Genomic DNA, 21,895 nt, shown 5'->3' with positions numbered 1-21,895 from the left:
ACAGGACCAGATTGATGAAGTACGCGTTGAATGGGCAGGTTTTCTGGTGCGCTATATGTAGATCCAATACGTACTCCTCACTTCCCTAAATCTGCTGGCTGGGTTTAACAAGCATTTTTTGGTAAATATTTTGTATAGCTAACTGGCTAGGCTGTGTAGACATGCAATATTATGATGGGAGCAGTTCATTGACTAGCTAATCTTGCAAAGTCAGATATTTTGGTATTTATATGGCTGACTTTGCACGATTACTTAGGTTAGACCATGTCATCCCTAGCTTTATAGTTTTTGTAATCAACAAGTACTTTTTGTAGTTATCAAGTTACTTATAATTTTTTGGGCTGTACATTAATTGGCAAGGAATGTGTGAATGGGTTTGTTATCATGATCGACTTTGTAAACTCCAATTCCAATTTAATGAATTCATGGATCTTTTTGAGTTACCAATATTTGTGGATTACTTTGGATGCAACAAGCAGGGATTTAGTGGGATTTAATTCCAATTGGATATGCAAGCAGGGAATTAATGGGGATTCAATTGGATGTAAGCAGGGATATTAAAATGTGAATCAAACAAACAACAGTTTTAAATTTAAAAAAATTATGTTAATTAATCATAGACAACGGTTTTAGTTAAATAACCATTGTATAAAACACCTACTAACAACAGTTAAAACGATTAACCAAAAAATTGATGTGTATCATCTATCTATACAACATTTTTGAAAAAAAATTACTTGTCAAACACATAACTTAACATCACATATAGTTAAAAAAAGTTGTGGAAAAAATGATTACCCAACGGTTTTAAGATATAAAATGATATGTATAAGTAATTAAAATAACATGTTTTAGTAAAAACTGTTGTTGAGTTTCTTATGTACAAACATCATGCCGGTTTTATACTTAATTATGCAACGGTGTTTCTTAAAACGGATGTTTAATAATACTTTGGACAACATTTATATCATATAAGTATTGTCTAATCTTTACTAATACAATTGTTTTGTATCTGTAAACGTTGTGTATTGGGTTTCAACACAACTGTTTAAGATGAATATTGGGCATTTTGGTGGATACTAGACAACAGTTTTAAATTATAACTGTTGTATTAATCCATTTAGACAACGGGTTTTTACCGTTGTCTAAATATACTATAGTCGTCACTCGCCTAGACGACGACGGAATTTTGGGTAAATAGACAACGGTTTTTCACCGTTGTCTATTAACTTCATTGTTGTAGTGAATGAAAGAGATAGATATATAAAATATACATATCTATTATACGAAAGTATTACTTCAAACATGCTGCTTCTGCTTAAAAAATTGGGAATGACATTGTTTTTAGAGATTTTACATCACTGTATTAACAAAAATTTACTCCAAAACAAGAAAAGTGATTAAAGGCAGAAAGTTCACATAGTACTTTACTGCTTCTATCACCTAGGAGTCTAGGACCCACTCTTCCTGGACCATATTTTATACACATTTCCTTCTCTGGTTTATTACTCATTACTCACTTCATGGGAGCAGACCAAATCTTTGGTAGAGAGTTGACATGCAGACATGGTGGGTCATTTTATCATCAATTCATATCTAACCAAATTAATGTGTATGTTATATAATACTATAAATTTGCCAGGCAACATGTTACATGCTTCATTTGTAATATGAGTTCGATTATACTAATAATCTCTGGATCTACTTTTGATGTAACCACAATGCCTTGGTCCACCCTACTGATCTATTCTTTGTCCCCAAGCTTAGGGAATGCCAAGTAAGATGATTAAAGAAATCAGAATCATAACAGGTTCCAAGATGATGACCAAGCTACCCAATGGCATTTTTACCTTGTCAATTATTTTTTTAACAACAATCCCAAAACAGGTTCTGATAACCCAAAATTGTTTTTCTTTTTCAAAAATTCCATAATAATTTTTTTTTTTTAACAAACATCAAAACGGGGTTAAGATTCTTTACTCACGTATTATGTATGATATTGCGTTTATGTACTTGAAAATTATGCCGTAAAATGCTTAACTTTCAACATAATCTAAACCCAAAACAATGTTGTTCTATAAAAGCAGAGTATCATATTTCATAAAAATTGCAATATAAATATTCTGAATGAGTTTGAATACTATGCTTGTTTCTTACGTATTGATAGTGTTTTTTTTTTGTTTGACTCCAAAATGTGTAATATATCTTAAATTATAAATCGATGTTATTTTTCCATACAAGTGCAATAAAACATAAGTAGAGAATTTCATTTTCTTGTTAATCTATACTAGTATTAAAAGAACTTGGTTTTGTCAACTAATAAGTAACAAGAAAGACAAATGTACCTAAAGCCTCAATTGTGATAAATACAAATGATTGTAGTGATAAAACTTATTTCTCGTATATCTAACAACTTTTTAAAATTCAACCGACTAATCCTTTCTCTTATTCACACATTACAAATTAACGAATAATAGAGTAAGTAGTGTTTTTTTTTTTTGGCCAATGAGTAAGTAGTGTTTCTTAACTATGAGAAGTTGTTTTCTAAAAAACACAACCACACCTCCAATGACACATGTTTGTACCAAAAGACACATGTATGGTATAAAAATTTGTCAAGAAAAAAACAAAAAGAAGAAAAAAAGAAGATTGGGAATGAAGAACCTATGGATTAGAGAGTGAGTTAAAGTCTCCAAAAGGAAACAAGATTGGTTTCAGAATCAACCAAATAGGTGTACACTTGCACAACGCGTTGGACAACAGAAAGAGCGAGTCCACCAAGCCATAACATATACGCGCGCGTACGTGAACCCGCAGTGAATTTTGGGTCTTCCAGAGACAGTAAGCCTCGGCTGTCTTCGTATGGTCTTAGCGGGTCCTTATACCAGACACCGTTTCTTTCTCACTTTGCTCTCCCACCAAGAAATCGATCCCGTTTCTCTCTCTAAAGCCATCTCTCTCTAAAACCCATCTCTGTCTTCTTCTGCATTATGTGTTAGTTGTTGGGCACCGGAACTCTGAGGGGAAGTAATCCATTTTCAGTGCATGTTCTTAGATTTTCTAGAGGTATGCACTTCTGGGTTTGCTTAGATTTCACGCTTTCTTTATTGGGTTTTGATTCATTTGCAAACTTTGTTCATGATAAAGTTGTTTAAGGGTGAAAGCACACGCAAGATTGATCATATTGTTCAGTGTTTTTTGATATTGCTGGTATGGACTTTTGGTTTTTGTTCATGTTGTGTTTTACTGTTTCATTTATATTTGGTGCTTCATATGTATATCATGTATTTCTGATTCGGTTTCCAGTATTGCATTGAATTATGTGCCTTAGAGTCAATCTTTGAAGAAAGAAACTCATTTATTACAAACTTGGATTTTTTCTTCTTTTTTGTTTTCTTTTTAAATTTCCATATGTTTGCACTTATAGGAACTTATTTTGCATCTTTCTTTATGATAAGTTTTAGGGACAGAGTACGAGAGGTTGGTGATTTTATAGGAGCACGACCACTCACGACCACTCTGCTCCTCGGTTGGTTTGTGTTCATTGCTTTATGTCTACGTATGTTTATTGATGTGCCTCTGATTCTGAAATTGGTATTGACTACTAAACTTGAGGAAGATTTTAACAAGAGGGTAATTGGTTTTCTTCTCCACTTGGAAATTGGTGGAGATGTCGAGTTATGTGGGAGTTCACATTTCAGATCAGTGGCTTCAAAGCCAGTTCATGCAGGTTGAGCTTCGCAGTCTAAAATCCAAAGTACGTATATTTCGTTCCTCAGCCACCTATTGTTTGAAGTACTGGGAGGTTTATCTGACTTTTGTTATCATATAAACATTCAAGGATGTTATGTGACGGTTCGGTCCTGCTCCAATCTGTGGCCTTGAATCTTGATTAATTTTTAATTTTTTTGTGGTTTCAGTTTATTTCAGTGAAGAATCAGAATGGTAAAGTTACGGTTGGAGATTTACCATCTTTAATGGTGAAACTAAAGGCATTTAGAGAAATGTATTCCGAAGAGGAGATTAGGGGAATCTTAAGTGGGTTGGGTACTTCTAACTTCAGTGATGAGATTGATTTTGAATCCTTCCTTAAGGTGAGTCATTTTGTGTCTTTGTTTCTTTTCCTCTCTCTCTCTCTCTCTCTCTCTCTCTCTCTCTCTCTCTCTCTCTCTCACGCACACACGTTGGTGAATGAAGTAATCATAGCATCTAATGAAGTATCAAATTAAAGGTAAGTCTTGCATAACAATATGACTTGCCCCAATTGATCTGGTGGTCATGGGTTTGAGTTGCACAAACTGCCTTTCTGGAAGCAGGGGGGGTGGCTGTATATGTATTGCCCTCTCTAGACTATGCATTGAAAGGAGCTTCGTATGCTAGGCCATCCTTTACCAAAATTAGTACTAATGTCTTAAATTTGATTTTCATTGTTCTAGAGTTAGGACTTAGGAGTATGGATGCTGCATGTAATCTTCTTGCATCTAAGTGGGGTTTGATAGGAGATAACATGCTAATTTTTTGCATTAAATGCACAGGCATACTTAAATTTGCAAGGTCAAACTACAGGAAAATTGGGTGGTTCAAAGAACTCTTCATCATTCTTGAAGGCCACCACAACCACCCTCCTTCATACAATCAGTGAATCAGAGAAAGCATCTTATGTTGTTCACATAAACAGTTATCTTGGGGATGACCCGTTTCTAAAGCAGTATCTCCCTTTAGACCAAGCTACAAATGACCTATTTAATCTTGCAAAAGATGGAGTTCTTCTATGGTATTCAAGCAGGGTTTGTTTGATTATTGTCTACCCAATTATGTCAGTTAAAGATGTTTTTTGATTGTTTGTTGATTCATGTAATGGATTAAATGCAGTAAACTTATAAATGTTGCTGTGCCTGGGACAATAGATGAACGAGCAATTAACACCAAACGGGTCCTCAACCCATGGGAGAGGAATGAGAACCATACTCTTTGCCTCAACTCTGCCAAGGCCATTGGCTGCACAGTGGTTAACATTGGCACACAGGACCTGGTTGAAGGCAGAGTACGTTTAATTAATTTAGATTCTGAAATTAGTCTGATATAATACTTTGGGAGTTCATAAATTTACGTTTTTGTTTTTTATTTGCAGCCTCATCTGGTATTGGGGTTGATTTCCCAAATTATAAAGGTAGGCAGCTAAAGTTTAGTTTTGACATTAACTCAAGCATAATCATAGGGAAATTGTGCTACTTGCTATAGTGACTGATTTAGTGGTCTCTTTCTCCTCTTTCCTTGCATGAATTTAATATGGCAACTCCAGATTCAACTGTTGGCAGATCTCAACCTTAAGAAGACACCTCAGCTTGTGGAATTGGTGGATGATAGCAAGGTAATGAGATTTTTTTCATGGCTTTTATCTTTTAAAAAATTTAGTCCATAAAATATTGTTTTTTTTTGGTCTCTTAAAAAAATAACCTTGTTAATAATGACATATTTATCTCACAGGATGTTGAAGAGCTTTTGAGTTTACCCCCTGAGAAGGTCTTATTGAAATGGATGAATTTCCATCTTCAGAAAGCAGGCTACAAGAAACCTGTTACAAACTTTTCCTCTGATTTGAAGGTATTTTTTCATTCCTTTGTATACCTAGGAGCATGTAGCATAGCAGCATAGTAGCAGTGTTGTTATGATCTTCCCGGGATAGTGGGATATCAATAAATGACTTGAAATTAGGATGCAAGTTTTTTTTTTTTTTTTTTTTTCTCTCTCTCTCTCTCTCTCTCTCTCTCTCTCTCTCTCTCTCTTTCTTTTTGGGGCATGTGGGAGATGGGGAATTTGGAGTGCAATGCTTGATTCGAGCTCCATTCTTGGCCAGAGCATATAAAGGACTTGAAAAATCATGATCAAATAGATATATAGAACAGGTCATATAATATAGAATATATTAGTCTACCATAAAATTGAGAGTGTGAAGGACTAGTGTTGATTTAATGAGACTGTTTCCGGTATTCTCAAGTGATAGCCCGAGTCTTCTAAAAAATTATTCCTTCCCATCTCCTCTCCTTTATTCAAATCAGGACTTGCATTAACTACTAGCTACCACTGCATCATTATTGGTTTCTCATAAAATTAAATTGAATTGACCCTATAAGCAACTGATTATGTTTTGCATTATTTGTAATGCATGCACAGAACGGAGAGGCTTATGCTTACCTACTTAATGTTCTTGCTCCGGAACACTGCAATCCAGCCACATTGGATGCGAAACCTGATGAAAGGGCAAAATTAGTTCTTGATCATGCTGAGAGAATGAATTGCAAAAGATATTTAACCCCAAAAGACATTCTTGAGGGTTCTACAAACTTAAATCTGGCATTTGTGGCTCAAATATTCCATGAAAGGTGGGAAATGAACTATCACTACTTTTTATAGTCAGAAGATAACTTTGTGATTTATTTTTCTTGTTGTTCAAAAGATGTATTATGTGGGATGGAATTAACGAGGTGGAGATGTTTGAGAATAAGCTTAGCATGCATCTGATTCAGCATATGATACTTTGCCAAAAGAATTTGATGAAATCATTTCCTTCTAGTAGAAGTCTAGCTTTTCGGTATTTGTTTGCTTTATATACATACTAATGCGTACCTGCATACATATATAGTAATTCTCCCTTATAACGCAATTTAACATGCTATGTTAGATTCTCAAGCAATATCGTTTATCATGCCAAATTCTCTGACAAGAGAGGGTTATTCTCTCTCTCTCTCTCTATATATATGTGTGTGTGTGTGTGTGTAATTTTTTTCACTTGCTTTGTGTACCAAATTTTGGTAAAATGTATTTGTTAATTAAGAGTATACTGTGTACAGGAACGGCCTCTCTACAGACAGCAAAAAGATTTCTTTTGCAGAGATGATGACAGATGATGTGCAAACATCAAGAGAAGAGAGATGTTTCCGGCTGTGGATCAACAGTCTAGGCATTGCTACTTATGTTAATAATGTGTTTGAGGATGTTAGAAATGGGTGTGTGTTCCTAATTTAGCAACAGGCAACAATTCTTTATATTTTCAAAAGTTATTAATTATGAGTTAAACATTTGAAAATATTTACAAGTCAATTGCCATTTTTTTTAAAGTTTATTTGGTGCAAATATACATGCGTTTCTCCTAGTATAATTTTTTAATTCTGATTTTATGACTGGCATTCAATTCACATAGCCTCTTATATATTGGTTTGATTTGCATAATTGCTTGTATGCAGATGGATACTCTTAGAAGTACTTGATAAGGTTTCTCCAGGATCAGTTAACTGGAAGCAAGCATCAAAGCCTCCAATTAAAATGCCGTTTAGAAAAGTAGAGAATTGCAATCAAGTTGTAAGGATTGGGAAGCAACTGAAATTTTCACTCGTGAATGTAGCTGGAAATGATATTGTGCAGGGAAATAAGAAGCTCATACTTGGTAATGTTTTGTGTGTTTGCATGCCTTCTTAGTCCCTTAGTTTTTGAGCTTAACTGATCTAGTACCAAGTCCAATTATTTGCACCCTGTTCCTGTTCATGCTTGTTTCCCATACTGGCTTCATTTATCTTCTATTATTTTTTGGACAATTTCTGCTTTATTTAGAGTTCTGAAAGCCTTGTTTTTATGGAGATGTAGTTATTGATAAAGTACATAAATCTGCATTGAGAGGATAACTTATTTTTGAATCTGATCTAACTTTAAAGGTTCTTCTTCTTCTTCTCTCTCTTGTCAAGAATAAAATGCTGTCTAGTTGTTTGCTACTCCCAATTAAGTCAAAATGTTTTTCTCCCTTTTCCTGAAGACGATTTACTAAGTTAATTTTGGTTGTATATCTGATGTTAGTTAGAATTTGTCGCTAAATGCTAAAGTTTGTTTTCATCTGTTTCAGCTTTGCTTTGGCAGTTGATGAGGTTTAATATTCTTCAACTTTTGAGGAATCTCAGATCTCACTCCCAAGGAAAAGAGATGAGAGATGCTGATATTTTAAATTGGGCTAACAACAAAGTCAAAAGCACAGGCAGAACTTCTCAAATGGAGAGTTTTAAGGTTCAAACAGACCAAATTTTTTCATTTATTATATTTGCTATCATAATTTTAAAGATGACTACATGTAGTATTCTGAAACCTGAGATTTCTCTCCAGGATAAGAGCCTGTCAAGTGGGATTTTCTTCCTTGAGCTTCTCAGCGCCGTAGAGCCTAGGGTTGTCAATTGGAACCTTGTTACCAAGGGTGAAAGTGGTAAGATTCTTTGCAGCATTATCATTTACAATTAAACAAGAAATTGACTTTGACTGAATAACCAATTTTGAGGAAAGTACTGATGAAAGAAGTGGGCTTCTTTTCTTGTTGCAATGATAGCTGATGAGAAGAAGTTGAATGCTACATACATAGTCAGTGTTGCACGAAAGCTTGGTTGCTCCATTTTCTTATTGCCTGAGGACATCATGGAGGTAAAAAGACTCCAACTGGAATTGTTTTGTTTGTTTATCCATCTCATTTAATGCATAGAGACTAAAGTGACATTATCTCATTGTCTCATCATGACTTTGATAACAGACATGATTTATGGGAATGAGCTTTTCACATCATTGGTTGGGAAAATAAATCAAATCACTTTCATTTTGGCTTTCTTGAATACTACAAAGGGATGCTTATCTGGCATCACTGAGGTCCAAAATTTATTACTTCAAAAAAATACACGTGAGCACACTACGTTTGAAATTTACAAACACACAGAAGGAAATAAGGTGTGCATGTGTTGCTAATGGCACAAGGAAGTTGTAACGACTGTTAATTGGGAGAAGAATGGGGTTCATATAATTTCATAAACTGCGCAGTTTCAGTTAACACTAAAAGGTCATTTGTATGATGCTATGGCAGGTGAACCAGAAGATGCTTTTGACCCTAACAGCCAGCATTATGTATTGGAGCCTGCAACAACCAGTTGATGACTCAGAAAGATCCCCACCCCCTGCTGATGCCAGAGCCACTACTGCCAGTCCTGATGTATCACCCGCAACATCTATCAGCGGCGAGGATGAAAGCTCCTCTCTTGGTGGTGAAATTTCAAACTTGAGTATCGATGACACTGCTTCTGACACTACAGTCTCCTCACAGGTTGAGAATGAGGGCACTCCTTTGGGAGGCGGGTTTGGGGTGGAAGAGAAAGGTTGCATAGCTGTTAAGTAGGTTCAAGCAAAAGCATATACTTACCGTTCCATAAAAATATGGTTGTAAACAGAGTTAGAATCACAGGGTGAAAAGAAAAAAGACAGCACTGTAAAGTATTTACTTTTTAGTTTGTAGATAGAGAGAGATATTTCTTTGACAATAATGATGCCAATCAAAGAAGATGGCAGTTTGGTAATGAGCGCATCATGTCAAGTGGCAAATTCCACGTCTTTTTCGTTGTAAGTTTTAATGCGGGATGCCTTGAGAAGGTCAGTGGAGTCTAATGATATGTTTACTTGGAATGAGTACTGGTATCTTCATTAAATTTATTTATTAAATTTTGTTCATCAACTGATGATACAGACATGTACTAAGACAAATATAGGTGAGTCTAGCATTTTTGCTGGAATATTGAAGGAATGAGAATAAATTTTCATTTTTTTTGTTTACTTGTAATAAAGAAATAAAAAAACAAATTTTACCAGGAAGCGATATGCGAGGGATGAAATGTTTGGTCAGGCCTTATGTGTTGGAGAGGACTGAGAGTTGTGGTGTGGTGAGGTCTTATTTGAGAGTCTGTCTGAACTCAGCAACGTTTGTACCAGAAGCACATAAAAACTTGTATTAGAAATGAAAGTGTTTCATCTAAATGTTCTTTGAGAAGTGTTTCTCCACAAAGCAATAAAAAGTGCTTCGAAGCACTTCTAGCTATTTGCTTTGAAGCACTTCTAGCTATTTCTGTCAACATTATTTTAAGCTATTTTAAGCCTTCCAAAAGTACAATGACTACAAGTATCTTCACCTCCTACCAGGATAGGCTTTCTGTGGGCTAATCACATTTTGTCTAAAATTAACTCCCAATCCTTTTTTTTTATTATCATATACTAGAGTTTTACATGTGTATTATATTTGTAATAGAGGTGAGACCACTTGTATAGGTTGAGGTTCATTTATACAAGTGAGTTCACCTTATTAGAAATGTAATACATATAAAAAGAATAACGCTAGCGATCTTAAATGATGTTACAATACATGTGGTAGTGTTTCCCTTGTTATAAATTAAATGAGCCTCATAATAGATAAACCCATATGTGAGTTTAGAGCATCTGCAATGGTGAGGTTCATTTTAGTTTTATTGCAAAAATTGAACTAAAAGTAAAAAAAGGATCTGCCGTGATAAAGTTCATTTCAAATTGGGAATCAAAGTTCATTTTAAAGATAAAAAAAAGTGAACTCTTGAGTGAAATTCATTTCAATAAGGCGGCTTACTATGTAAAAAAATATATATCTATAACCTCTCTAGTGTTGACACATGGACTACATTATATCTTATTGTCTTTCATATTAAATTCCTTTATCTTCTTTTTGAATTGTACTACTGCAACTAAAACTACAGTTAAGTTTAATAAATGCCAAAATAGTTCATAAAATTGAATTATTAAACTGAACTATTAAATAATCATTGTGAATGCTTATAAAATACTGACACATTATTTGAAATTTAAATTTGAGTTATAAATATGGAGTCCTATTGTGCTCGTATAACAAAATAGTTGTGAGAGTGAGTGCGCCATAGTTATTTTTTGTTTGGTAACCGAACTATGGTCTATAGTCTATTGTTAACGCACATAAATAGGACGTGAGAAAAAGCGCAAAAGAAAAAATTATTTTTGAACTTACAAAAACAAAAATTTCGCGGCACATAAACAAGGAAGTTCTTCATCGATCTCGAGACGAAGGGAAAGCTAGGGTTTTCCTGTGAATCCGGTTAGAGGTAGACATTTTTCATTGCTTTTCATAATTTATTGACATTGTATAGATTAGTGACTTACTGACTTTCATGGATGATCATTTGCTCATACTATTTTGACCACAATTCTTTCTTTGAAATTTTGTGTTTTAGGCGTAAATTTATAGTGTGACTGACAGCGTGAGAGTTGAAGAAGAGAGTATGGAGGACGAGGTTTGGCACATTTTTGTCTTTGAGTACTATTGGTTTTTTGTTTTTCTTTTATTTTCAAGTTTAAACTATTTTGAGCGTGTAAATTCCTAGGATTTTCAGGACATTCAAGCTACAGAAGAGCTCAGATTAATGGATGATGATATAGAAGATGGTGAGATTGATGATGCAGAAGACGAGTGCAATGACATCGATACCATGTTTAGCTATGTCTGTGCTTTATGTGATGATGGTGGCGACGTCTTGAGGTATGCTCCTTGTGTTGGGTATTTCATATGATAATGAGGCAGTCTCAGAGAGTCTCTAAACAACTTTGTTTCTCAGAATTTATGGTGTGAATGCTATTTGTGATGTAATGCAGTTGTGAAGGGAGGTGCCTAAGGTCCTTTCATGCAACTTTAAAGCATGGTGAGGGATCTGATTGCAAATCTCTTGGGTTTACTCAGGATGAAGTAGATGTATGCTCCTGTCACATATTTATCTTGTAAATCTTATTTATTTATTTATTTATTTATTTATTTTTTTGTCTTTTGACTCGTTTCATTGTTATCATCAGCACTAATTTTTTATATATATATATATATGTCATGAACTTGGTAGGCAATCCCACATTTTTTCTGCAAGAACTGTGAATATAAACAGCACCAATGTTACGCTTGTGGGAAGTTAGGCTCCTCGGATAAATCTTCAGGTCCAGAGGTATGAGTTTTCCGTAAGAAACCGAACTACTGTTTAAATGTTGGTATGTTGGTTTATGATTTTTTTTTTTTTAATATATAGCGGTATGAAGTACCATTTGATTAGTTTTAACAAGTCATATACTAAGAAAAGAGTGTTGTGCTGTTCTACTACCTCATAGTCTTCCTCCTGCAGTTTCCTCTTTGATTGGACCTCCCTTATGCTTTCCTTGGTTCTACTAATGGTAATGTTGGCTTTCACAGGACCTGCATCTTTACTTCACTGTGCTTCAGTGCCCATTTCAACTTCTGGGCATTGTTTCTGGTTGACAATTCTTAAAGTTCGTTTTATTATATTTTTTTCTTTCTGTTAATGGGTATTCGGGTTCTTTGGATTTTGTGCTAGAGGCAAAAGGTTTTTGTGTGAGGTGGAGAATTGGATATGTTGTTGTTTAAGTTCTGTTAATTTCTCAGTGATGATCAATGGGGGGCTTGGGCTTCAGGGGAAATTTGGGGATTCTAGGGTCTAGGGGTCTTACAAAAGGAGACCCATTATCATCCTTCACGTTCACTTTGGTGGTTGATGCATTGAGGAGCCCTATACGAATTTGAAATTAACGAGCTTTATTTTTTGTCCTTGATGGAATATGTTTCCTTGAATTTGGTGCACGTTGGTAGAAGGGCATGACAATTAGAATGTTCTAAAACCTTTTCTTGCAAATCCTATTTTGATTGGTTGAGTGGTGAACCGTGTTTGCCCCTTTTCAATCCATCCCAATTGATTTGGAAGGCCAAGTTACCTACTTCCCTTGTGATAATGTTCAGCATAGAAGGCCCAGTGTGTGTGTGTCTTTCGCTGCATGGCGTATTAAGTTTAAAAGTGGAGCAGAGAATATTAATAATTTATTTATCCACAAAGACTATCATATTAATAGGGTTTAGGGTTTAGTGTTTAGGGGTGAAGAAAAATGAGAAATCTAAATGATCTAGAGGTGGAGGAGTTAACATCTTTATTGTCTTGTCTAAATGATATTGTGCTGGTCCCACAAACGGAAGATAGGAGAATTTGGACTTTAGAGTCTGCAGGGGTTTTTTCGTGTAAGTCTTTTTTCGAGGGTCTTAATGGATAATCCTTCTCTTTCTCATTTTCCTCCCTCTCGTGTAATCTGGAAGGCCAAAGTACTACCTAAAGTACGAGTATTAGCTTGGATTGTTGCTCATGAGAGGCTGAACACCTGTGACTTGGTTCAGCGAAGAAGACCTGCTTCCTGCTTATCTCCTCATTGGTGCATGATGTGTAGACGAGAGGTGGAAAGTTTGGATCACTTATTGCTGCAGTGCCCAGTCGCTTCATCGTTGTGGCAGAGACTCTTTAGAGAGTGTGGGCTGAGATGGGAGGTTCCAGCTTCTGCTACTGCCTTGCTGTCAGAGAGTTTTAAGTTTTTTGAAGGGAAAAAGAAGGGGATGGTTGGGGGGATGTGCTATGATGGCCATTTTGTGGGTAATTTGGGTGGAGAGAAATAAAAGGATTTTTGATGATGTGAGTGAGGAAGAGGTGCATATTCTGTGGGAGAGAGTTCGATTATGGACTTCTTTATGGGCATCAGTTACTCCAATTTTTAGGGATTTTTCATTTTCTGTAATCCTGTCTAATTGGGGGGCTGTTGTGTATTAGGGAGACTTTCTCATAACTTTTGTATGCTTGGTGTTTTATCATCCAAGAGTTTATTATCTTGGAAGGTGTAGGTTAGTGGACTTGTCTTGTTCACTGCATCATATGTTGTATTGTTCTTTTTTTCTTTTAATGAAAGTTTTGTTTCTAATAAAAAAAAAAAAATTTATCCAATCCCCGATAGCATAAAGGTTGTGGCATAAGCTATTTGAGGAGGTAAGATTGAGCTGGGTTAACCTGCCATCTTGTATATTACTACTTGTGGAGAAACATTGTGCCTTGGTGCAGGTATCAAGGCAAAAGTTCCATGGAGATGTTGTGTTTCAGCTATCTTTTGGGTGATATGGTCTGAAAGGAATACCAGAATTTTCAAAGATGAGGATGAGGTTATTACATTGTGAGTAGAGCATGGTTTTGAGCTTCTTTGTGGGCATTTATAGCTGCAGAATTTAGAGATATTCCTTTTTATCTCTTCATGGTGCTTGGGGACCAGTAGATTGATTATTGTTTTGTCTTATGTTTGCTGTGACAGTTTTGTAGTAAGGATAAATTGGAATTGTAGGCTCTTTAGAGTATGTTTGTTTCTTTTAGTTCTGTTGTGAATTGTGATAGTGGACTGCTTGTCCTTCTGACTTGTTTAATAAAGTGATTGTTTCCTATAAAGTAAGAGCATTGATTTAGTGCATCACACTGCTGCTGATGCAAATTTCAATACATGCTTTTTGGTCACTGTTGTGTTCTCTACGCATTTATATCTCTGATTGAATTTCGTTTTCCTAAGAATGTTGAATTTCTTCTACTGTAAAAGATCCGACTTTTTTCATGTTTTATTTTTTATTTGGAAAGACCAGTCAGCTATAATTCAGAAAAATCAGTGTATTCTTTTATGGATTTTCCCTTTAATCATAAGTGTTATTAGTTTATAATTTTTATTTTTGGTTTGCACTAAAACATTCTTTTCAATTTCTTTTAGGTTGTTCCCTGTGTTTCTGCCATTTGTGGTCGATTTTACCATCCACATTGTGTTGCAAAGTTACTTTGTCAAGATATTGGAATTTCCGGTGAAGAACTTGGGAAAAAGATTGCCATGGGGGAATCTTTTACTTGCCCGATTCATAAGTGCTGCGTTTGTAAAGAAGGAGAGAATAAGAAGGATCACGAGCTTCAATTTGCCGTGTGCGTGCGTTGTCCTAAATCATACCACAGGAAATGCTTGCCAAGGTACACTTAATGGTATTTTCTTTTGTTTTCTTTTTAATATGCAGTTATGAGATCACAGTCCTTTACGTGTAGTGTCTTGCTGGCTGATGCTTGAATTGCTTGTATCAGGGACATTCCTTTTGAAAAAGAAGGAGGATTAATAACAAGAGCTTGGGACGGTCTATTACCTAACCGTATACTAATATACTGCACGTAAGTATTATTAATTTGATGGGCTGTTTTTATTTATTACTTTGTTGGCCGTAATTTTGCTGAATGCTTTTTTCCAATTCTTCTAACTAGAAAACATGAGCTTGGAGCTAGATTGAGAGACTACATAAAATTCCCTCATGTTGATGAGAAGAAGAGAAAACGGACGTCAGAGTTCCTTGTACAGAGGGAGAAAGTTGAGTCTATGAAGAACAAGATTTCCTTAGAAAAATTATACAAGCCATTTGCTTTCATGAAGGGGTCTGAGCAAGTGAAGCTTGGGAATCCGGATACACCTGATGCTGATACCAAGAGGAGGTAAATCTATTTCACTTCTCCAATTATGTTTCTATCTTGGTATCATTACACCCTTCATTTAATATCCTTTTTTCTTTTTGAATTTATCATGGCTGCAGACAATCATGATTTTAGGTTTCAATATTAGTTTAGGGTTTGTCTGGTTCTAAGTTAGATTTCTTGTAATTCAGATTATTGGGTTTACTGGAAGATGTTGCATCTTCAATAACTTTGAAAGATGTTATACAAAAGCACAAAGTTCCTTCGACTCATGCATACTCATTAAAAAATGTTGTGGACAAGAAAATTTCACTAGGAAAGGTTGAAGGCTCGATTGAGGTACATGTGTTGAAAGTTTCAAGTGTTATTTCATTCTGTAATTACTGTTATTTTGGAATAATTTCTCATATCATGGGTTTATAATGTCATCTCTATGTATTTAGGCTGTTCGAACAGCCTTACTGAAACTAGAGCAAGGGGGCAGTACTGAAGATGCAGAGGCTGTTTGTGAGCCTGAAGTTCTTGACCAGATTTTTAAGTGGAAGGTGGTTGCCTATTCTTTTCCCATTATCCTACAATTTATCTGAAGTTTAGTGCTTGAGAAAACACTATTCATCTTGATATTCTTTGTATAAAATTCTAGATTCGTTGTCTTAATGCTTTGTTGGTCTATGTGTCTTGTATAGTAGCCATGTTTTTCAGTCTATTGCCTATTCTTTTAGTTGTTCAGGGTATGATTGGGAATTGTGGCAGTGGTACAGGAATAGGGTATGCTTCTATGCCTATGGAACGGGGTGCTAGCTGCCTAGCTGTAGTCTTAATTGGTTTAACATTTTGGTCTACTGTGTAAAATGGAACTCCTATTTGGTCATTTATACACACTTACAGACACAAACAATAGACAATAACTTTCAAACATTTATGTTTTTGAAATATTACCTTTTTAAATGTTAGTGAAATGTTAAGTTGTGTGTGTGTGTGTGTGCGGGTGTGTGTAATATTTGTACTGATGGTTCATAATATAAAGCGATTATGTTCTATTGTTTGCCGTTAATGTTAATGATTTACTTTGATGCAGAACAAGTTGAGTGTATATCTTGCTCCTTTTCTCTATGGTAGGCGCTACACATCCTTTGGTCGCCATTTTACAAAGGAGGAGAAACTAGAACAGGTAATCTGATTCTGTTCATCTCTTATATCTTATTATTTTTGCTTGCCCCGTCTACTCCCTTGCTTTCTTTTTACATAAATAATTTAATTGCTATTTACTGAGAAAAATATACACTTATTTGACAATGCATAAATTCTATTGGCCCTCTTTTTCATGGTTGTGTTGATGACGGGCTAAATGGGTTATGATCACTGTGTAGACTTTTGGACATGACCCTGAGCTTGAGTTGGACCATTTGTTGATGCAGGAGCCAAGTTCAAAGTAATAACAAATATGTCCATCCAAGTACCAAGCACCCATGATTAAGAGTCTATTACCTGGCCAAAAAAAAAAAGTCTTGTACTAAATAAAAGCAGTTTTCGCATTTATATTAGGTCTAGAGTCTTGTATTCATTGTCTTTGAGTCACTCTATGTCACATGTTCAATATATTTTGTGTCATGAATTATGTCTATTAGAATTCCTAAGTGCATTAGTTTGGGTCTTCTTGGTGATTCATGTACCTATGGTCTGTATAAAAAGGTCTACTTTGTAAGCTTTGAAAAAAGTTAATATTGGTGAAAGACATCAAAGTTCCCGCTTGTGCGTGAAGCACAAGTTGACTTGGAGCGACTCCAAGCCACCATTGGTGTGATGCCAAAGGCCGGTGCGATTTTCGAATTTCTTTTGGTAATTCCAATACATCTTTGGTGTGATGCCAAAGCCAGAGTGAGCCTGATCTCTCTTTTCGTCCTTCTCTTACTATCATCCTACACCACTAAGGTCTTGAATTCTACAATTTTCACATTATTTGTCCTTATTTTATGAAAATAAATTTGTAAAACTGTGTGTACAGCTGCAAATAAGACATCCTGAGTGGGATCCACTTTGGAAACAAATGAACCAATGTACATACTGGTCACTATTAGCACACTTGGTTCTTAACAAAACCACATGATTATTGGGTCACGTATCTGGCAAGAAAGAGTGAAATCTTGACCTCTACCAAAATTGAAAAAGCAAGACTCACAGAAAGTGATATTCTTTCCTGTCTTATTAAGCCAAGCCACCATGAAATCCTCTATGAACAGTCTAGAACCACTAACCTGTGTCTATCAATTCCTCAGCTTTCAAGTTGAGCGGTTTGTGTAATGAAATATACAAGAACTTGATGAATATTGCTCTTGGCGAGGATAATGATTGGTTCTTTGCACTAGAACAAGTTGAGCGCTTATAGGGAGTGATGGTCTTTATTGGAACTGGTTACTGTGAAGATGGATTTTGGTGAAACATGAGGCGTGGAAGAGGAGAGAAGACTGGTTGTGGACCTTCCTAGCTGCTGCACTGAGTGGCAGCAGGTCCAGCATCAACATCATACATAGGTTGGGGACCCTTTGTTGGAGTAAAAACTGATAATTTTGAGACATTGGCCAAAATTTTTGCCAATTTTGAGAAATTTGAACCATTTTACGTGTAAATAGTGAACACAATTTCAATTCAGAACCTTATTACTCTATATTGGCAATCCATGATTGTAGAATTCCTGCGTCATATATATGACTATCATGTAACTTGGTCTTACCATAAAATAAAAGTTGATTTGAGGATAAAGACTCTGGAAAAAACAGTTGCAAAGTATCTTCTAGGTTGTGGTTTAGATTTTATATTATTCCCTCTTTCCCACATTGTGTGGCCACTTAAACACCACATTGACTCATAGTAATGTGGATTTTGCCTCCCTCTTGCTCATAGTTGTTTCCATTTATTTATCTGGTCTGTAGTTATCCCTTTATCAAATTTGAGGGTGTATAATTATTTCCGTGAAGCCTTGGTGAATGCTTATACGATAGTTCTGAATGTGCAGATTGCTGATAGGCTCCATTGGTATGTGGAGAATGGAGATATGGTAAGAATGTGTATGCTTATTTTTGTGAAATACTTTTAGTATTTTGGTATATTTGAGTAGGCTGTATATCTTGTCTTCACATGAAATATCTTTTGGCATTTCTTTGTGCATCAGATCATCGAATGGTACTCTTGTATGTTTTCTTGATATTTGATGATCTGAATCTCTTAAAATAATCTCAATTGCAACCAAAACCATATGCATAATTTCTTAGTTTGTAAGGTTGGTTGATGCATTTTGGCATTTTGGCATTCTGACTAGTGATTACTGATTAAAGCAGAGCTATGATAGTCATTGACTAGTGACTATTTTGGGTGACATTGCCCTTGGTTCCTAAGCTTCAAAACATTGCAATGGTTAACCTAATTTTTTTTTCCTTGCATCCATCCTCATTGGGTTTAAAGAATTGACTTCCGCATATGACAGTCTAATTTTCAAAGCATTTTTAAAATTCATGATTTTCATCTTTGAGTTCTTAGCAAGGGAAACCAATTTATTACTATGACAGTACAGATTGCATGAAAAAAAAATTGGAAAAAAAAAATTTGTCATTAAGAATGCTATCCTGATAACTTATGAACTTGTGTTCAACTTACACAATGGATGGTACTCTGTAAGTATTTTTACCACAGAAATCATAAACGAAAATGATTTCCATGTTATATGCATAAGATGAATGTGGCATGTAGCCCCAAAGTGGAAATAAGTTGTTGATTGTTTTGAGTCAATATAATAAGCAGTAAATGGGATATTAATTTTGGATCATGAGCTTAGCCTATTATTATAATTGCTAGTGTAGTTTTCTATGTATACATATGTTATATATTTTATTTCAAAACAAAAAAAATTGATTGCTGAGTTTGAGTACCTGATTACTTATGGTCCCTATGAGCAGATAGTGGACTTCTGCTGTGGTGCTAATGACTTCAGTATCATAATGAAAAAAAAGCTTGAAGAGACAGGGAAGAAGTGCTTGTATAAAAACTTTGACTTAATTCAACCAAAGGTAATATTCATTAATTAAATTCTTATATTGATGAATTGCATACATCATATGATTAATGATCTGTAAACATGGCTGCATAGGTCACCTGCCTTAACATTGACACATTTTAATGCTGTTGGGCATGGGGTCAATGCCTGAATGTGTGTATATAAAGATGAATTTTCTCTTTGGGGTACAATTACAATTTGGGGGGGGGGTGGTGTCCCAATAGCTCTGGATTACCAGCAGTAGGGGACTGGGGACAGACCGTGTGTGGGGGTAAACCATGTTTGGAAGGAAGGAGAAGGTAAACCATGTAGGAAGGATAAAAGGGCTAGAAAGGTTATGATTATTCCCTCCTATTGCTTGGTAGAAGGGAAGGAATGGAGGAAGGAAGACATATATTACATGTACCTTGCTAAATTAACCGCCTTTGGGACAAAATTGTAGTTCTATAGATTTCCTTAAAGATTTCTATCTATTATCCCACCAACCTGTCCAGTATTGAATGCATTGGTTTTGGTGGGCCTAGAGGTCTGCTTCCCTTCTACTTTTCTTTCATTCTACTCTCTCCTTCCTTCCAAACAAGAGACAACCCATTTGTCCATTCGGGTATTGAATGCATTGGTTCTGATAATGTCATTTTTTTTTTTTTTCATAAAGTTGGTGGAACTTTTATTTTAATTTCGGGTGCAGAGTGTTATGTGATTTACATGCTCAGTGGGAAAAATTGTAGTTTTATGTATATTCTTATTCTGGCAGAATGATTTTAATTTTGAGAAGAGGGATTGGATGACTGTCCAAAGAGAGGAGTTACTGACAGGGTCACGATTGGTAAGAAATTGAGGTTTGTTTTTATTTGAGGATCAAGATATTTGGATTAATGAAGCCTTATGATAATTGTTTCACTATTTCTCTATGTTTTCTTCTTGAGCAGATCATGGGGCTGAACCCTCCTTTTGGAGTTAAAGCATCTTTGGCAAACAAGTTCATTGATAAGGCACTTGAGTTTAAACCAAAGCTCCTTATTCTTATCGTTCCAACAGAAACACAAAGGTATCTGCTTGCAGTTCTACACTTCCACATCTATCAGATCTTTACCACACACATGCATGCATGCACATTTATGGTCATGCCTCACCTGTGCTTGTTGCCTTCGATTAAATTGGATCAATTTGTTATATAGTTTCTCACGTTTGTGCCTTTCATCAGGTTGGATGAAAAGAAATCATCTTATGATCTGATTTGGGAGGATAATCAGTTTTTGTCAGGAAAGGTAAGTAAGATGTTTTTGTCAGCTCTATAGTGGCTGAACATTCGTTATCTGAATTTGTATCTTAGAATGTGAGTTTCATGTTGGGCTCTTCCTTGTGTCTCCTTTCAGTCTTTTTATCTCCCTGGATCAGTTGATCAGAATGACAAAAAAATGGATCAATGGAATGTGAAGCCACCTCCACTCTATCTGTGGAGTCATCATGATTGGACTAATAAGCACAAGACAGTAGCTCAAAATCATGGTCACCTTTCTATGGTAGAAGGGCATCATCAAGCAGGTAATATTGATCACTGTGGTGAAACTTCCATGCTGACGGATGACTTCCCTTACAGATAACCTGTATGATTATAGGAATGATCTTGTCACACCTTTGGTCAGGAAAATAACACCAAATTACTTGCATTATGGATATCTTTAATACTACAAAGAGATGCTTGTCTGGCATTGCCAACAGCCAAAATTGATTACTTAAAGAAACACACACGAGCAGTGCATGTGTTGCTACATGGCAGTGATTGGCACATAGAAGTAGTAACGACTGCTAATGGTAGCAGTAGGTATGGGGTTCATATATTTTCATAACTGCACAGTTTCAATTAACACTAATAGATCATTTGTGTGATGCTATGGCAGGTGAACCAGAAGATGCTTCTGACCCTAACAGCCAGCATTATGTTTTGGAGCCTGCAACAACAAGTTGATGACTCAGAAAGATCCCCATCCCCTGCAGATGCCACAGCTACTACTGCCACTCCTAATGCATCACCAGTAACATCTATCAGCGGCAAAGATGAAAGCTCATCCCCTGGTGGTGAAATTTCAAACTATTGATGACACTGCCTCGGACACAACAGTGTCCTCACAGGTTGAGAATAAGGGCACTCCTTTGGGAGACGGGATCAGGTAGAAGAGAAAGGTTGCATAGCTGTGAAGTAGGTTCGAGCATGAGTGCATAACCGCTCCATAAAAATATGGTTGTACAGAGAGTTAGAATCATAGAGTGAAAAGAAAAAAGACAATAATGTATATAACACATAACATGCATTATTTATTAAGTAGATTTGGTGAACAAATTGGTGAGTCTGGCATTATAGCTGGAATATCAAAGAAATGAGAATTACTATGCCAATGAGCATTTGGTCTAGTGGGGGCACTCAATTTCCTTTTTATGAGAGTAGATTTTGTGTTCATAATTTATGAACGGCTAGTTATTGATAAAAAGATAAATAAAAAAACTCTACAAGTTACCATAAAGTGAAGTGCGAGAGCTGAAAAGTATGGCCAAGCTATGTGTCATGGTGTTTTAAGAGAAATTATTTTGTATAACTGATATATTGATACGTAGTATAATTAGTTTATGTATTATAATATGAGTGGATGTTATT

General features: G+C 35.6%; 2 protein-coding genes across 4 annotated transcripts; both read left to right on the top strand.

Moving 5' to 3' along the window:
• Positions 1 to 2,823: 2,823 nt before the first annotated feature.
• Positions 2,824 to 9,666, top strand: LOC147298403 (fimbrin-1-like). 3 transcript variants are annotated; one of them, XM_086253479.1, is made up of 16 exons: positions 2,824 to 3,066; positions 3,148 to 3,210; positions 3,459 to 3,757; positions 3,921 to 4,094; positions 4,536 to 4,774; positions 4,873 to 5,044; positions 5,132 to 5,170; positions 5,303 to 5,371; positions 5,488 to 5,604; positions 6,175 to 6,383; positions 6,852 to 7,007; positions 7,245 to 7,444; positions 7,895 to 8,052; positions 8,149 to 8,245; positions 8,366 to 8,457; positions 8,888 to 9,666. In XM_086253479.1, exons 3-16 carry the CDS (start codon positions 3,671 to 3,673, stop codon positions 9,194 to 9,196), a joined length of 2,118 nt encoding a protein of 705 aa, XP_086109605.1. In that variant the 5' UTR covers positions 2,824 to 3,066; positions 3,148 to 3,210; positions 3,459 to 3,670; the 3' UTR covers positions 9,197 to 9,666. The 3 variants fall into 3 exon arrangements, with proteins under 3 accessions (XP_086109605.1, XP_086109596.1, XP_086109588.1); XM_086253470.1 differs by lacking the exon at positions 3,148 to 3,210 and having other exon boundaries at positions 3,465 to 3,757; XM_086253462.1 differs by lacking the exon at positions 3,148 to 3,210.
• Positions 9,667 to 10,864: 1,198 nt separating this feature from the next.
• LOC147298402 (protein ENHANCED DOWNY MILDEW 2-like) lies at positions 10,865 to 21,591 on the top strand. The gene is made up of 18 exons (XM_086228987.1): positions 10,865 to 10,952; positions 11,082 to 11,141; positions 11,241 to 11,386; positions 11,500 to 11,596; positions 11,739 to 11,837; positions 14,461 to 14,708; positions 14,817 to 14,900; positions 14,991 to 15,215; positions 15,386 to 15,533; positions 15,638 to 15,739; positions 16,273 to 16,365; positions 18,208 to 18,249; positions 19,145 to 19,255; positions 19,997 to 20,068; positions 20,172 to 20,290; positions 20,447 to 20,510; positions 20,619 to 20,787; positions 21,144 to 21,591. The coding sequence occupies exons 2-18, from the start codon at positions 11,130 to 11,132 to the stop codon at positions 21,209 to 21,211; spliced, it is 1,899 nt and encodes a 632-aa protein (XP_086085113.1). The 5' UTR covers positions 10,865 to 10,952; positions 11,082 to 11,129; the 3' UTR covers positions 21,212 to 21,591.
• Positions 21,592 to 21,895: the final 304 nt, after the last annotated feature.

This window comes from Dryas octopetala, chromosome 1 (genome assembly GCF_963921425.1).
Source record: "Dryas octopetala chromosome 1, drDryOcto1.1, whole genome shotgun sequence".
Taxonomy (NCBI): Eukaryota; Viridiplantae; Streptophyta; class Magnoliopsida; order Rosales; family Rosaceae; genus Dryas; species Dryas octopetala.
Note: the sequence above shows the minus strand (reverse complement) of the source record. Positions and strands in the feature narration are given on the sequence as shown.